The sequence below is a fragment of the Panthera leo genome, chromosome B3, assembly GCF_018350215.1.
Source record: "Panthera leo isolate Ple1 chromosome B3, P.leo_Ple1_pat1.1, whole genome shotgun sequence".
Taxonomy (NCBI): Eukaryota; Metazoa; Chordata; class Mammalia; order Carnivora; family Felidae; genus Panthera; species Panthera leo.
The window spans coordinates 21,779,812-21,795,933 of NC_056684.1; the positions used below are offsets into that span (position 1 = coordinate 21,779,812).

The 16,122-nt window shown below is 43.5% G+C and overlaps 1 protein-coding gene across 1 annotated transcript in view; it reads right to left on the minus strand.

Moving 5' to 3' along the window:
- OTUD7A (OTU deubiquitinase 7A) overlaps window positions 1–16,122 on the minus strand; it is a 374,562-nt gene that overhangs the window by 71,445 nt on the left and 286,995 nt on the right. Inside the window, exons 5-6 of the mRNA XM_042941241.1 lie at window positions 14,363–14,545; window positions 4,766–4,984 (exon numbers count right to left, since the gene is read on the minus strand). Of these exons, the coding sequence (XP_042797175.1) occupies window positions 4,766–4,984; window positions 14,363–14,545 (402 nt within the window). The remainder of the gene's footprint in view (window positions 1–4,765; window positions 4,985–14,362; window positions 14,546–16,122) is intronic.

Consider the following 16,122-nt stretch of genomic DNA (forward strand, 5'->3'; position numbering starts at 1 on the left):
CTTGGCCAAGTTCTTCCAGCTGACGTGGGACAGCCCAGGTTGGGCTGACACTGGACACCTTCAAAACCATCCACACACCTTACCACTTCTCTGGCAGATTCGCTTCAACATGACTACCTTCCCATGGAGACAAGACTCAACGCCACAACTCAAAGGTATCCCTAAATATTTTTTGACATCTGTATTTCAATTTCTCAAGTACACAGTAACGACTGTATTACACAAATATGCCCTTTGGGTTCACAAGATCACAGAAGCACCGCATACCATCTTGCCCACACTGTGGTGGGCTTTTGGACAAGGCATGAGTAGTTACTCCTCAGATCTAGAGACCTATGGTCTCTGAGTCTTCTTACACATAAATGAAGCAGATAATCTGATTGAGAAATTAATGGTGTCTTATGTTTTCCATGGCAGGTAATCACAAAGAATGAAAGGCATTGTCCTTCATCTCTCAGGAGGTCAGCACTTGTATGTACTGAAGACCTGGTCCTTCTTTTTTTTTTTTTATTTTTTTTTAACGTTTATTTATTTTTGAGACAGAGAGAGACAGAGCGTGAATGGGGGAGGGTCAGAGAGAGGGAGACACAGAATCTGAAACAGGCTCCAGGCTCCGAGCTGTCAGCACAGAGCCCGACGCGGGGCTCAAACCCACGGACCGCGAGATCATGACCTGAGCCGAAGTCGGCCGCTTAACTGACTGAGCTACCTAGGCGCCCCAAAGACCTGGTCCTTCTGATGCCCCAAAGACTGTCACAGGGTGGGAATAGGTTTACCCTCCAGGTTTTAAGGCTCAGGAGAATGGCACTGTGGGTTCTGTGGGAGGTGAAGACTGGCACCCCACTCAACAGAGAGGCCCTTCAAATAGATGGACTGACCCATGCCTTGCCAGGCACTGAGGGTAGAGCCTAGCCTCTGTGATGGACCAGGTGAAAACTAACTGAGTGAAGATCATTTTGTTGCTGATTTTCTGGACAACATGAGCCCTGGGTTCCTGTAGAGTCCCAAAGGCAGGGAAAGCCCCCAACCCTGAGACCCTGTGACAAAGTTGATGTTTCCTTCCCAAGACAGCTAGAATTATGCCTCTAACAAGTGGATTTTCAGGCACCTATATTAATCTCCATGTATATAGTGTATGTGCACACATGTATATCAATAGCTTACTAACAGCTATCCTGAGCACTAAATTACTAGAAGGGGGAATTTACACTTTATACCCGGCAATACTGAGTGGCTTTCTCAAATCACTGTTCTTATTAGAGCTCTGTCTTCCCCATGGATAGTAATGGTGGCACCTGATAGTTAACAACAGGACATAGCATGGGTGGGAGGGAACAAGGCCACCTCCCAGTGGGCGATGCTCATCACCTAGATATGGTGGGGGACTGTGAAGGGCTTGCCTGACACCAGCTGGGGTCCCAACCATAACCTGGGCACAGAAAGGGCCTGAGGGATGATCTAGTTTACAGTCCTGCTCGAGAGCTGAGGAAAAAAGTCCAGAGAATTTATATGGATAGTGGGGTGGGGTCAGTTCTTTAAAAAAAAAAAAATTAACGTTTACTCATTTTTGAGAGACAGAGAGAGACAAAGCATGAGTAGGGGAGGGGCAGAGAGCGAGGGAGACAACAGAATCTGAAGCAGGCTCCAGGCTCTGAGCTGTCAGCTTAGAGCCCAATGCAGAGCTTGAACCCATGAACTGTGAGATTATGGCCTGAGCCAAAGTCAGACACTTAACTGACTGAGCCACTCAGGTAACCCCTTTTTTTTAACAAAAATTTTTAATATTTATTTTGAGAGAGAGAGAGAGACAGTGCATGAGCAGGGGAGGGGCAGAAAGAGGGGGAGATACAGAATCCAAAGCAGGCTCCAGGCTCTGAGCTGTCAGCATGGAGCCCGATGTGGAGCTTGAACTCATGAACCGCGAAATCAGACCTGAGCTGAAGTCAGATACTCAGCTGACTGTGCCACCCAGGTGCCCCGGGCTGGGGTCAGTTCTATGCTGAGGAAATGAACACATTTATTCTTTATGTCTACATTATTTTCCGGTTTCTCATTTCCATGTACCAGGCAGAGCCCTGGCATTCAGGCTCTCACTGCTCTAGAAGCACACTCCTGAAGTGTGGGGTGGCCGGCCAGTCTCCCCAAGGCTTCCTGCAGCATGGATGGGGTGCCTCCCCAGCACTGAGTGGGGATCCCTGCTGCCCACTCTTGCTACTTTTGATGGCAGAAACAATGTTGGTGAATTCAGGATCTTCAGTCAGTAAGTTTGGGTTCTTAATAGGTGCTTTCTAAGACTGCATGGTTGGAGTAAAATAGTACCCTTTAAAAATACTAATCCGGGAAGTAAGATGTAGGTGATAAAAATTAACATGCAGTGTATGGAAAAAATAACAGAAAAGACATTCCATAGAAGTAAAAGATTTTGCTAAGCATGGCAGGGTCAAAGAAAGGTGCTATCGTGGTGCCAGAGTGGGACTCTGTGTCCTTTACCAGGACTCTACCTTCAAAGGAAGCGGCTGCCATTAATGGTGCTACTAGCCATTGACAGGACCTAATGTCAGCATTCAAGAGAAATTAGCTCATGAAACGCTTTTCTTTCTAAACCTACACCAACTTCCCCTTCTGTATGAATAGTGAATCCTTTGTTCAAAATATCTTTTCTGAATTATTCACACAGAAACAGCTTTAAAATAGCCAGCCTCCATAGTGAGTGGTTTAGGATTATTGCTAACCCAGGCGAATTGTTTTATGGTTGTGGATCAGTCAATGACCCTGAGGTAAGACAGAGCAGGGCTGTGGGCATCAGTCTGTGGGTTGCTTTTGACAGCTTTGCAGCAGCTGAGGAAACAAGTCATTGGTGGTTACAACATCAGATCCAACACTGTTACTGCAAGTGCAGACCCTGTTCTAAAACCAAGCCTGCCATGGGTGAGGACCCCTGAGTCCTGGGGCTGAGGCTGACCATCAGGCTGCCCAACACAAAGAAGTCCCCACTAACCACTACCCCTTCCTTTGTCTATGTTCTTCTTGGACCAAGTGGATGAGGACATTTCCTGGATTGCTCTACATGAAATGGGATGAAGCCAAGTATACACTGAAGCTTGGACCTGATAGAAAACACCCAACTGTCAACTTTCTGGGTGTTTCCCATTTGCCCTGCAGCTTTATGCTCCCCCTACTCTGCACCCTCAGGGCAACCTGCCTGGAGCCCTGTAATGGGCTCTCTGCTCTCTGCCCTTTTGCTGATGAGAGGCACTGGTCAAAGCCTGTGCCAAAGAAGGTGGTCAGAGTATTTATTTTTCCATCATCTTCTCTCCTCGAAGCCACACCTTCTTGTAAGTAGCTTTCTCCATCAGCTCCTTTCATCATTTGCCTCTTTGCCAGGCCCAAGAGTGGCAGTGCCCCTGTAGTGCCATTTCCAAGCATGACATTATCCTTTGCTGGTGTTCTTAACACCTTGCTCATTCTTTCATCAGCATTCCCTACCGATGCTACCAGGATGGGTAGGGGATGCTGATGACTGGTCCATCTGCCGATGTCAAGATCATACCAACTATAGATCCTTCTCTTCAGTCTTCTGCAACACTCCAAAGGCCTGGGCATTTTCAGTTTTGTCTTGGTGACATGCCAAGTGTGATTCTCTGACAGAGAAGCACTTACTGGCTGAGGGCTTGAACACACCCTCTATCCACTATTCTCAGCCAAAGGCTCCCCATCTTTCTTCCCTAGCATGTGCCGCACAGGAGCACCTCCATGTGCCAGGCCTTTGGAAGTGGAGGCTCCACTCTGCAGCAGCCGGGAATAGCTGGCTGACAATGGAATCAGAGTCAGAAGTCCTTGCTCCCCAGTCCAAACAGCTGAGGGTACACTCCAAGTGCACTGTCCACTCATGCTGGTGGGGAGGCAGTGCCCATGGGAGATGTATGCTGGGCCTGAGAAGGGCAGGGGCACAGAGTCTTCTGCGTGTATATCTGAGAAGCCCCTGAACATGTGATTTTGCAAAGATTTATAATGAAAACGGTTATGAGTAAGATAGGATATTTGCTCTGTCTCAGGAAGAACCTGCATCTGCTTTAGACACTTGTTTTGAACGAATTATGTTATCTTTAGGAACTCCAAAGGAGACAAGTTTGGCTTGCTCCCCAAATCTCTTCTTCATTGGGATGTCAGAAGAAATGCAAAGAAAAAGGAGAAGACCGAAGTCAGGTTTTGTGTTTCCTCAACCTTGGAGGCCAGCAAGGCTGGGAGGGCAGGAGATGACAGACACACTCTGTTCGTGCCATTTAATACTTAACTCCACCAGGTGGCTACCTGTCTTCTCGTCTTTGCAGACAGGAAAACTGAGGCTCAGGGAGGTTACATAACTTGCTCATGTACATAGGAAGTGACAGGGTCTCCTATTTTCCCCAAAGTCCATGGTCTTTCTTACCTTAAGTTCAACACCCACAGGAGGGTTGTATGGAAAAAGGAGAAAAGTCAGGCAAAGCCACAGAGAGTGTCTTTAGAGGGGGCTGGCCTAGACAGGTTGGCTCTGGGAACAAAGGGAAAATTCAAGGGATCTCAGCACCAAACAGCCCTGCCAGTCAGGGCTGGGTTGGAACAGACCTTATCTGCAGAGCAGGGGGTTTGCTGCAAGCTTCCAGAGTCTGAGTTGGAAACACCGGACTCAGACAACACGTGTCCCTTCCTCACTGATCTAAGTTAGGCCAGCCTCACTTGCTCCCTGAGCCCAAGGAACATGGGCCTGCTGGGGCCAGCAGCTCACCTGCCTGCTCCAAAGCCACCATGGTTGCCTGCTCGATCAAGTCCCGTTCGATGAAACTCCTGAAGTCTTCACTGTACACGCTCAGATCCGGCAACTGGAATGTGTAGATGGGCATCTCCAGGGGGAACTGCTCATTGTTGCACTCACTGGCCACGTGGGACCTGGCCAGGGAAACGATAGCCGAGCTGGCGTGGGAAATTCCCCGAGAAAGTCGCTTTTCTGCAGGGGGAGTGGGAAAGACAACCACAGGAAATGAGTGGGGTGGCTGTGTGGCTCAGTGAGCATGCATGTCCACGCACGTGCATGCACAAATCTGCTCACACACTTACACACACATACACACAGGCGCTCACACACACATTCACCCACACACCTGTCACTCTTTTCCCGCAGGCCTCCCTGCTGCTGGGGCTAACATTACCACCACCTGGCATATGGCACTTACTCACTCTGAGTCATAAGACCATTCAGAAAGAGGCAAGCTGGGAGTCTACCACACAAGTATGCATCAGCATCATTAAAGATCACCAGGCTTCTTTTTGGGTCTTAAGTTACATCTAACTCCAGTCAGCAGAGCTGTCCCCTGCTAGCTCTGAGGGACACGAGCCAGACTGCTCTTCGTTTCATCCATTTACATACTTCAAGCAAGAAGCAGTTGGTTCAGGCTTTCCCCACCACGGCTTGGATGGTAAGAGAGGTTACTTTACTAAAGTTACTCTGATAAATGCATCTCGCATGACAATGCTCCACATACAGATATGAAGCCATCACATCTACTTCTCTTCTGTCTGGTTTTCCTTCATCACAGCACTCAAAAAGTACTGGGCTACTTTAGTCTTATTCTGCCTAGGCTTTCCAACAAAAGGGTGAAAAGCACCGTGTAGAATTCCTCTGATGGATATGATGTTACTCTGTTAAGAAGTTAATCATGTGATCTCAATGCCACAGCAAAAATGTGGATGTCTTTGTTTTCCTTCACTCTTGCTTTTTTTTAATTAAAATTTTTTAATGTTTATTTTTGAGAGAGAGAGAGAGAGAGAGAAAGAGAGAGAGAGAGAGAAAGAGAGATAGAGCATGAGTGGGGGGAGGTGGAGAGAGAGAGGGAGACACAGAATTTGAAGCAGGCTCCAGGCTCTGAGCTGTCAGCATAGAGCCTGACATGGGGCTTGAACTCATGAGCCATTAGATCATAACCTGAGCTGAAGTCGGACCCTCACCTAATTGAGCCATCCAGATGCCCCTCTTGTTGTTGTTTTTTAATGTTTATTTATTTATTTTTAGAGAGAAAGAGATCGAGAGCATGTGGGGAGGGACAGAGAGAGAGAGGGAGAAAGAGAATTCCAAGCAGGCTCCATGCTCAGCACTGAGCCTGACACAGGGTTTGATGTCATGACCATAAGATCATGACCTGAGCTGAAATCAAGAGCCAGATGCTTAACCAACTGAGCCACCCAGGCTCCCCCCATCCTTGTTTTTTTAAGCCCTGTCCTTAATAGCTAACATTTACCACGATACAAAGATTATTAAATACAGGGTGTTAGGGAGAAGTTTTCTTGTTTACAATCAATATCTGTAATAACAGAGTTATTTTAGCAAGACAGAAATCCTCTTTCAATCATCTCAGGAAAACAAAATTCAAACTGCTGTTTGGATGAGTATTGTCTAAACCCTGTGGCAAATTCATAAAGTATATCCACTCAGGTCATGAGGACTCCCACTTCATTTCAGATTAGCCTGCTCACTGATCAGGCTCTGTGCTCATGCTGATGCTGCTCTGAAGCATGTCTCTTCCTGCCTGTGCTCAGAGAAGACCCACACCTGTGTCTTCATCCCGAATGGGAGCTTCTTACTTTCCCATGGGCAAGAGCAGTGGACAAAAATGTCATTAAAATAATTTTGCTACAGCAAACTGAAAACAAGAGGCTTTTGATCCTGGGGTAGGTTGGTTTTAAATTTAAAGTCAATTCTCAGAAGCCTCAAGTATCTGTGCATTAAAATGCATAGCAAGCCCCACAGAGTATTTTAAAATGGGTAATTTTGATACACCTTCAATTGGATTCTGAGACCATGATGACTAGTTATTTTGAGGAAAGGCAAAGAGAAGTTAAACCATAGCAGCCATGGGAAAGAAGAGAAATGGAGCACATAGGGCCTGGCCTATCTACCATGGGGGATGGCCCCAGTGCTTCCTGCACTGTCCACGTTCTGAAGAGCAAGAACAGAGTAGACTCCAAATATTTCTGCCATGTTTCCAGGTCTTGCAAGCCAGGCTGATGTCTTGTCTCTTGTTACAATCTACCATGTCTATATCTGGGAAAGAAGGAACTGCCCCACCTACTAGGATCTGATGGAGATAGGAATCAGTTGTTCTTTAATACCTGAGGTGCTGCGTGGCCTCACGATCCACTGGGCAGACTCACAATGCTGCTCTCAACAGTGGGAATCTGCCGGGCAGGGTTATCCATACTCCTTCATGGTTTATCACTCGGTACCTATTTGCTAGTTAATGACATGCTATTAGGATCTTAGAAACATTGCCATTTGTAGTATAGTATGATGCTATTTAGCAGTTCCAAATATTAAATATTTGGAGTCTTGGGGTGCCTGGGTGGCTCAGTTGGTTGAGGACCGACTTCGGCTCAGGTCATGATCTCACGGTCTGTGAGTTCGAGCACTGTGTTGGGCTCTGTGCTGACAGCTCAGAGCCTGGAGCCTGCTTCAGATTCTGTGTCTCCCTCTCTCTCTGCCCCTCCCTCACTCATGCTCTGTCTCTCTCTGTCTCAGAAATAAATAAACATTAAAAAAATTAAAAAAATAAATCAATATTTGGAGTCTGAAAGAAAAAGCCTGAAAGAAAAGGTCTGAAAGAAAAGCCCCCAAAGGGGTGTGTGCCTGGTTGGTTCACTCGGTTAGGCATCTGACTTCGGCTCAGGTCATGATCTTATGGCTTGTGGGTTTGAGCCCTGCGTTGGACTCTGTGCTGGCAGTTCAGAGCCTGGAGCCTGCTTTGGATTCTGTGTCTCCCTCTCTTTCTGTCCCTCCCCCCCCTCTCAAAAATAAACATTAAAAAATTTAAAAAAAGAAAAATCCTTTTTGAACTAAAATTAAATTATGTTAAAGCTCATATAATGACAAATATGCTCCTAATTCTAACATTTCCCCATCACCATCTCCATGAATGCACATAATCACACACAAACATACACATGCACATACACATTGATTCTTTAAACATGAACTCAGTGATCTTTCTTTTAGGGGAGTATAAATGAATTGTGTTACAGGAATTACCATGTTCAAAGTTATGCCCCAGAGAAATATAGAGATTAAAAAATCATAGAGAATGCACAGAATTTTACAACTATTGACAAAGACAACTGTGATTTAGGCCAGGGTGGGTGTTTTAACTACATTTCCTTATTTTCTGTATTCCTGATGCTCTGGCATGTGGGAATCCCTGACCAGGGAGAGGCTTTCCCTACCAGGACTAGCCAATTCTGAGAGCAAATAACTCAGAGGGAAGGAGCATGCCTTTCCTAGAAACTGACCAATCCAGAGGCCATACTCTGAACCACCTCTTCTATCTGGTTCTTCTACTCCAGCAAGCACTATTCCTCTGCATCCCAGGGCAAGGTACAAGACAATCAGGGATAGCTTCAAAACCCCAGAGAGCCTGCTAAAATTATTCAATCTTGCCAATCCTGTATCTGTTTACCTTGCCTTGCCTTTTCCAAGGAAATCACAGTAAAGGCTCATGCCCATGTTTTTTCTCTTTGTCTCCTTTGCTTCCTGACCAAACTTGGTGCTTCCTCATGTGGCCATGGTGTGCCATGCTTCCTGCTTTTAGGGAACTGTGAGTATAAAAATTTCCCTCCTGAAATTCTTTTCTATGTTTGCATATTTTATCATACCTGGTTAAAACAAATCCTAGGTATTTTTAAAACAGGTGCACAAACCTTTTATGAAAGGGACAGATATAAGTACTTTAGGTTTTGTAAGTCATGCAGTCTTTTTTTAGTATTTATTTTGGGGAGAGCAAAGTGGGGGAGGGGCAGAGAGAGGGGTACAGAAGATCCGAAGCTGGCTCCACATTGACAGTCTGACTCCAGTGAGCCTGATGTGGGGCTTGAAATCACAAACAATGAGATCATGACCTGAGCTGATCATATACTCAACTGACTGAGCCACCCAGGTGCTCCATAAGTCATGCAGTCTTGGTCACAACTGAACTCTCTAGCACTAAAGCAGCCATAGCCAATGCATAAATGAATGGACATGAGGATGTTCCAACAAAAACTTATTTAAAAAATAGTAGCCAGAGTTGGCTCATGGGCCATTGTTTGCCAACCCCTAATTTATAACATGGAGATATTCATTTTCCATGTTAGTGCACTATGATTTCAAGAACTCAATTAAAGGATACATATATCTAATTCAGAAACTATAATTTTTAATTTTTATTAAAAATTTTTTTAATGCTTAGTGTTTTTTTTTTTTTGAGAGAGAGACAGAATTCAAGCGAAGAAAGGGCAGAGAAAGAGGGAGACAGAGAACCTGAAGCAGGCTCCAGGCTCTGAGCTGTCAGCACAGAGCCCAATGTGGGGCTTGAACTCACAGACCACAAGATCATGACCTGAGCCAAAGTCAGACGTCTAACTGACTGAGCCACCCAGGCGCCCTCTAATTTTTAAAAAGTAGATAGGACTGTTCACAAAACTCAATAGAATTATATGACAAACATGTTTTTTAATTCCTTAAGTAATATGTGATAAAAATTACATAGCAGCAGGTATCAGGTATGTATTAGGCTCTGAATCCACCAAGCTCTCTGGAAGCAGAGAGAAGAGTCTTTCTAGCCCCCTCAGTGGGAGGATAAAATAATGGAATGGTTGGTTTGCTGCCAGTCAAAAAGAGTAGGAGCAGCCATGTTGTCATCTGTCTGGATTGTCACTGTGTGAGAGAGCCCAGCAGCTTCAACTGTGCGGTGCTGAAAGAACAGTCATAGAAGGCCCTGAGGGGGAAGACTACAGGGGATGATTAGAAGTGGTAGTCTCTCCAGAGTCACACCTAATGGCAGCAATGGAGGAGAACTTAACAACAATATAACCAGATAGACAAGAAGTGACAGAGCCTTGGTGTCCTTTCCTAACTTGCCTTGGAGGTCTACAGGAGCAGAAGAGGGGAGTGGGCTAGGGTTCATGGATAGAGGCTCCAGGTGGGGGGCAGGATTCTGGCCATGCCTTTCCTCACCCTGGCACAGTCCTGGGCAGGTTACTGCTCATACCATCACCTCCACCGGGTGGGCAAGCAACAGTGTTGGCCAATGGCAGCTGGAAGAACATCAGGGCAGTGCTGAACCACAGCTGGGGGTGAGGCACCAATAACAATAACAGGTGGGCTGGCCAGGCCCTAAGCCTTCCCTCCCCTCTCCAACACATGCTGTGAGCTTGATGGTTACAACACATGGTTGCAGCTTCTGGAAATGAGCAATTGCTAGAACAGAGGTGCTGGAGGTTCCCTATGGAGTGGAGCTAACTGCAGAGGAGGGAGCAAGCAGGGAACATTTTCAGCGCCTATTAAAGCATTGAAAGATCTCCAACTTAAGTGCATTTCCCCTACACTCTCATCCAGAGGAGCACAAGCCAGAGCCCATGTCTTTGTCCCTTTCCCTGATATACAGTATGAGCACAAATGGCTGATAACCACAGGTGCTCTGCAGTCACATGGAAAATTCAGGACACACCTGAGGAGTGTTACGGAAAGTCTAAAACGTACCTGTGCCAGACGAAGCAAAGTAAATAGACTGGAGGGCAAGATTTTAAACTAAGCCTAGTAAATGTGTTCAAAGAGATAAACAGAATATTAGGATGCAAAATAATAATGGCAAAGGGCTAATTTGGAATGAAAAGTGTGAATGCTGATTAGCAGAATGGATTCAAATAAAGAATGAATTAGGAAGTTGGAAGACTGGGTCAAGGAAATCTCTTAGAAAAGGTGAAAATGCGATTTAAGAAAACAATGGAGGGATGGTTTTAAAGCACTCAAGGAACATAATTTGGATCTAGAATTCTTGTTCCACTAAACAAAAATTTAAGAATATCATGTAAACACCTTTAGGAACCCAATGCTTAAGGACTAATTATGTAAAAACTCTTTATGAAAGTAGTCTTTGAGAAAGTACTCTTCCTGCAAAAGATAAATGTGAATAAATAAAGTTAATGGTTGTCTAAGTAGATAACAAAATGAACCTAAATGTGATTGAGGACAAGTGGAGGTAGGAAGGGAGAAGACAAAACACACTCATACTAAGGTATGTACCCTGTTTTCTTCAGGGTAATATTTAGTTGTTAATACATTTTTTAAAATGATAGGAAGAAAACATAAAAATAGGTTTGCATAGGTTAGGGGTAACTATTACCTAAGTAGAGGTAGAAAGTATAACTTTCAAATCAGTAAAAAAATTTAATTAGCCAGAGGATATAGAAAAGGAGAAAAACACACCAAAAAAGCCTGGCAAATAACACATGCAACATAAAGAACTACACGCATGACAATAATTACAATAAAGTAAATGGATTAAATTCACTGTTCAAATGACAGAGACTCATGGATCAGATAATAAAATAATATCTGATGACAAATTATTTATAAGAATCACATGTAACATAAAATGATAAGGAATGATTCAAAATAACAGCAGACAAAATTATATTCCAGGCAAATCTGAGCCAACAGAAAGGCAAGATAGAGATTTCATATCAAGTAAAACAGATATAAAGATAAAAAACATTCTAGGGCGCAGAGAGACACTTTATATGTCGGTAACAAAAGAACACTGGAACAAGATGCCCTAACAATTACGAGTGCATATACATCTAACAAGATGGCCTCAAAATACAGTGGAAAGAATGAAACTAAGAGAAAAAAAAACGGATAATGTGCATTAACATTTCTAACTCAATTCTGGCTTTTCCAGACAACAGAGTAAGCATAAAATAATAATCCAAGATATGGGTTCCAATGTAGCTTGAATAATAAGGCTGGGCTAACAGAAACAAAGACAACATTCATTCACAACAGTTTGGGAGGGCTAAGCTAATGCAATAGGATAAGAAATGAAATTCATTTAATGTAATTACATTTCATATGAATGTTAAGAATTTAAATTATTTCAGATATTATGATCATATATATTTAGAAACCTCAAGATATTGTCTTAGAAAAAATGATTAGTTTTAATAAGAGAATTTATGTAAATTACTGCATAAAACATAAATATGTAAAAATAAGTTGCTTTTCTCTGTGCCTAAAATCTTAGAATCTAACTAAATGGGGAGGCATATTGAATGTTCTTGGATGGGAAAATGATATTACAATATGCCAATTATTCTTAAAATAAAGATTCAACCCAATCCAACCAGAATTCTAAGTTTAAGGTTTATATGGCAGAATAAATATCCAAAAATAGTGAAAAATTTTGGAAAAGAATAGCAGTAAAAAAGTTGCCTTAACAGAAGTTATACTACATAAAACTACCAGAGTCAAGGTAACAGGATGAGTGACCACACGAACTGACAGACACAGTCCAGAAACACATCCAAGTATATTTGGGAATTTAATATATGGCAAAGTTGACATTTTAGTTCAGTGGAAAAAGGATGCTTTATTCAATAAATGTGCCAGGGTAAGTCAATCTTGATCCAGAAGAAAGCAAGACTAGATTCTTCCTTACTACTTACAAAAAATTCAAATCAATCAAAAGACCTAAGAACAAAATTTTATTTTATTATTTATTTATTTATTTATTTATTTTTATTAGAGAGAGAAAGGGCACAAGTGAGTGAGGGCAAAAGTGTGGGGAGAATCCCATGAGAGTCCAAGAGAGAGAGAGAGAGAGAGAGAGAGAGAGAAAGAGAGAGAGAGAGAGAGAGAGAGAGAGAGAGAGAAGGAGAGGGAGAGAGAGAGAGAGAAGCGGGGCTCACCCCAAGTGGGGCACTAGTTCACCTGAAGTGGGGCTCAAACTCACCAACTGTGAGATCATGACCTGGGCCAAAGTCAGATGTTTAACCCACTGAGTCATCCAGGCGCCCCCTAACAACAAATTTTTCAAACAAATATAGGAACTTTGTATTCCAGGAGATCTTCTACAGCAAGAGAGGACACCTATCAGCCATGAATGCATAGTAATACAAACATTTTGTTGGCAGAATACTCTGTAAACAAAATCATAAAGTAAATGATTCACTGGGAAAGACATACACGTATATAAAAATATAAAAATATATGTTTGTCGTCTTCATCACAAAGAATGTTACAAATTGATAAGAAAACTGAAAACAAATAGAAAAATGGGCAAAGTATGTGAACAGGGATGTTGCAGAAGGGAAAATCCAACTGGCTAACCAACAAATGACAAGATGAAAGTTAAAACAGGAGACACCTGTTTTTCACCCTTCACAGTAGAAAAGCAATGTAAAACCATCACAAAAACATCCAGGACTGCTAAGAGTGAAGGGAGACACCTAGTTTTGCACATGGTGTTGGCACAGCAAATCCACTTTGGGAATGCTGACCCATAGAAATAAAAGCACTAGTATGTAAGATCATGGGCATAAAGTTGTTTGTTTTGGCATTGCTAGGAGTATTGGAAACAAAATACCCAAGAAAAACCAGGATAACCGTTAATACAGGAGTGGTTTAGAAATGACTGTGCAGAACAATATATTGAGACTATACTCATGATTGACTGTTCAGTGAAACAAGTGATTTGAGAAGCATTATGTGCATTTGACTCTGATGCATTCTGAATGAGTGTAGCAAAAGGACAGACCAGGATGCCATCATTGGTTATTATGTCAGTGAGATTTGAGATGGGTGGAGAAGAAAACTCTGAAGTTTTCTTTATATCTTTGCACTGTTTCTTCCATTACAGTAAACACATCTGATCCTTAAGAAAAAGAACAGAAAGGGGCGCCTTGGGTGGTTCAGTTGGTTAAGTGTCTGATTTTGGCTCAGGTCATAATTTCACAGTTTGTGAGTTTGATCCCTGAGTCGGGCTCTGCACTGACAGCATGGAGCCTGCTTGGGATTCTCTCTCTCTGCCCCTCCCCCATGCGCGCACGTGTGTGTGTGTGTGTGTGTGTGTGTGTGTGTGTACGTGTTCTCTCTTTCTCAAAATAAATAATAAATAAACTTTAAAAAATACATAAAAAAATAAAAAGAACACAGAAAAGGGAGCCCTTGGGACACTGAACACTGATGATGAACAGATCTGGAGGCTATGCTACTTAGGGAATAACTGAAGGGACTAGAGGTGCTTGGCATGGAGAGACTCAGGTTCCAGGAGGAGTGCTGGCCCTCAATCACATGGGCTCCTAGGGGACTGGACTGCCTCTCCTGCTTTTCTGAGGCAGAGGGAGAAGCCAGGAACCAGAAGCAGCAACGCACATTTCAGCTTGATGAACCGAGAGCCCGATTTGCCTGCAGCTGAGAGGTGATGACCTTGCCATTCTTTGAATGCCACCCCCCCCCCACTACCCCCTGCAAGTCATGGAACCCCGGAGAAGCTGTTTCTGAGCTCATTTCCTTGCCAGATACCTTGGGCGATGTCGTCCTGCCTCTGAAGGCAGGGCCGTTCCACCTTGTGCCCGGGCTGTGGCAGCTCTCGCTCTGGCTGCTTGGGACACCTGCCCTCATTGAACACATGTGGCAGGTTGGCTGTGTGCACCTGTCGGAGCTGCTCATAGTCACTCAGAGCGGCTGTCAGGTCCCAGTTTTTGCCTGTGGACAAGAAATGACAAGAAATTACAATATGAAGGATCTCACTGTAGAAAAAAACTGTACGAGAAGCATTCTTTAAAAAAAATTTTTTTTTTTTTACAGTTCTTTATTTTTGAGAGACAGAGAGAGACAGAGTACAAGGGGCAGGGGACAGAGAGAAGGAGATACAGAATCCAAAGTGGCTGCAGGCTCGGAGCTGTCAGCACAGAGCCCGAAGCAGGGCTTGAACTCACAAGCCGTGAGATCATGACCTGAGCTAAAGTCGGACGCTTAACCGACTGAGCCACCCAGATGCCCCATGAGAAGTATTTTTAATTATCACTGTGACTAATGAACTTTCCACCAGCGTTCTTGTTTCTCAAAAGGGTAAAATGGCTTGATGCATAATCTCTAAAAGCAGAATTTCGCACCTGCGGCTGATGTCCATATGCAATATGTGACTGTATCTACTCTCAGCCTTTAGATTCACACGCACACACACACACACACACACACACACACACACACTTCAGAACATTACATTCCTAATTATCATGCCCCCCTCCACCCCTTTGAAAATCAAGTTGTAGAGCTTACTCTCTGAGAGAAGCAAAACAAAACAAAACAAAAAAATCAATAAAAAGAATTCCCAAATTTTCTTTGGGCTTTTGCTTAGAGTTTTACTTTTCTTTTTAAGCTTAATACGTGTAAAGGAGAAGCTTTGGAGGAATTCTCTGTGTAAATGCCTTAGCAGCAGGCAGACGTCTGAGCTCTGAACCTGAACTGGGTGAGATGCTAGTCCCGACTGGGGTGCTGGCCTGGGAGAGTTGTAAGCAGGGCTCCTGGGCACGGAGATAGGTGTGGTGTTGAAGGGGACTTTCCGCAACGCTAGGGGGAGCTGTTCTGGGAGCTGGAACCCTGTGGGTCTCTAATTCCTGAGTCTGAGTCAATGGACTTCTAATGGAGGCATGGAGTCTTCTGGCATCATGAGCTTTTTAAAGACAAAGAACTAAAAGCCTAGCTTTCATGTTAAAGAGAAAATAAAATCTTATCCTCTTCTGGATAACTTCAAATTGCAGGTATAAGCCATATTGACCCAATTACATGCTAAATTATGTTGTATATACAATATAATGAGGCTTTAAATATACGAAATAATATCAGGACATCTTTTTTACCTCTTCTACTTCTAGTGAAGACTTGATACCATCAATCATCATATGTAAGTTATATGGCCACTTGTAATGTAATCACATTTTTTTTCTCCATAGTTAGGTAACAGAGACACAATAGTTGTATCTTTGTACTATCTTAGTGGATAAGAAAAGCAAACTAAATTATCTGGGTCACCCAACAGAAAAAACAGCGGGAGTGGGTGGTTTTGTAAGTGATAATAAATAGCTGGGGCATTAGTGTAATGCAGCCTGGTTATCATTAGTAATAGAAGTGGAGGGTGGTGGTCGTGGCTGTGGGACTGGGGTGGTGGCCATGACAGGGCTGGTTTTGGGAAACTAAATTGAAGCATAAATGTCATAACACACTTTCACACTCACATAGGACTAAACATCACAGTGTACAAATATAACCCACATGATCTA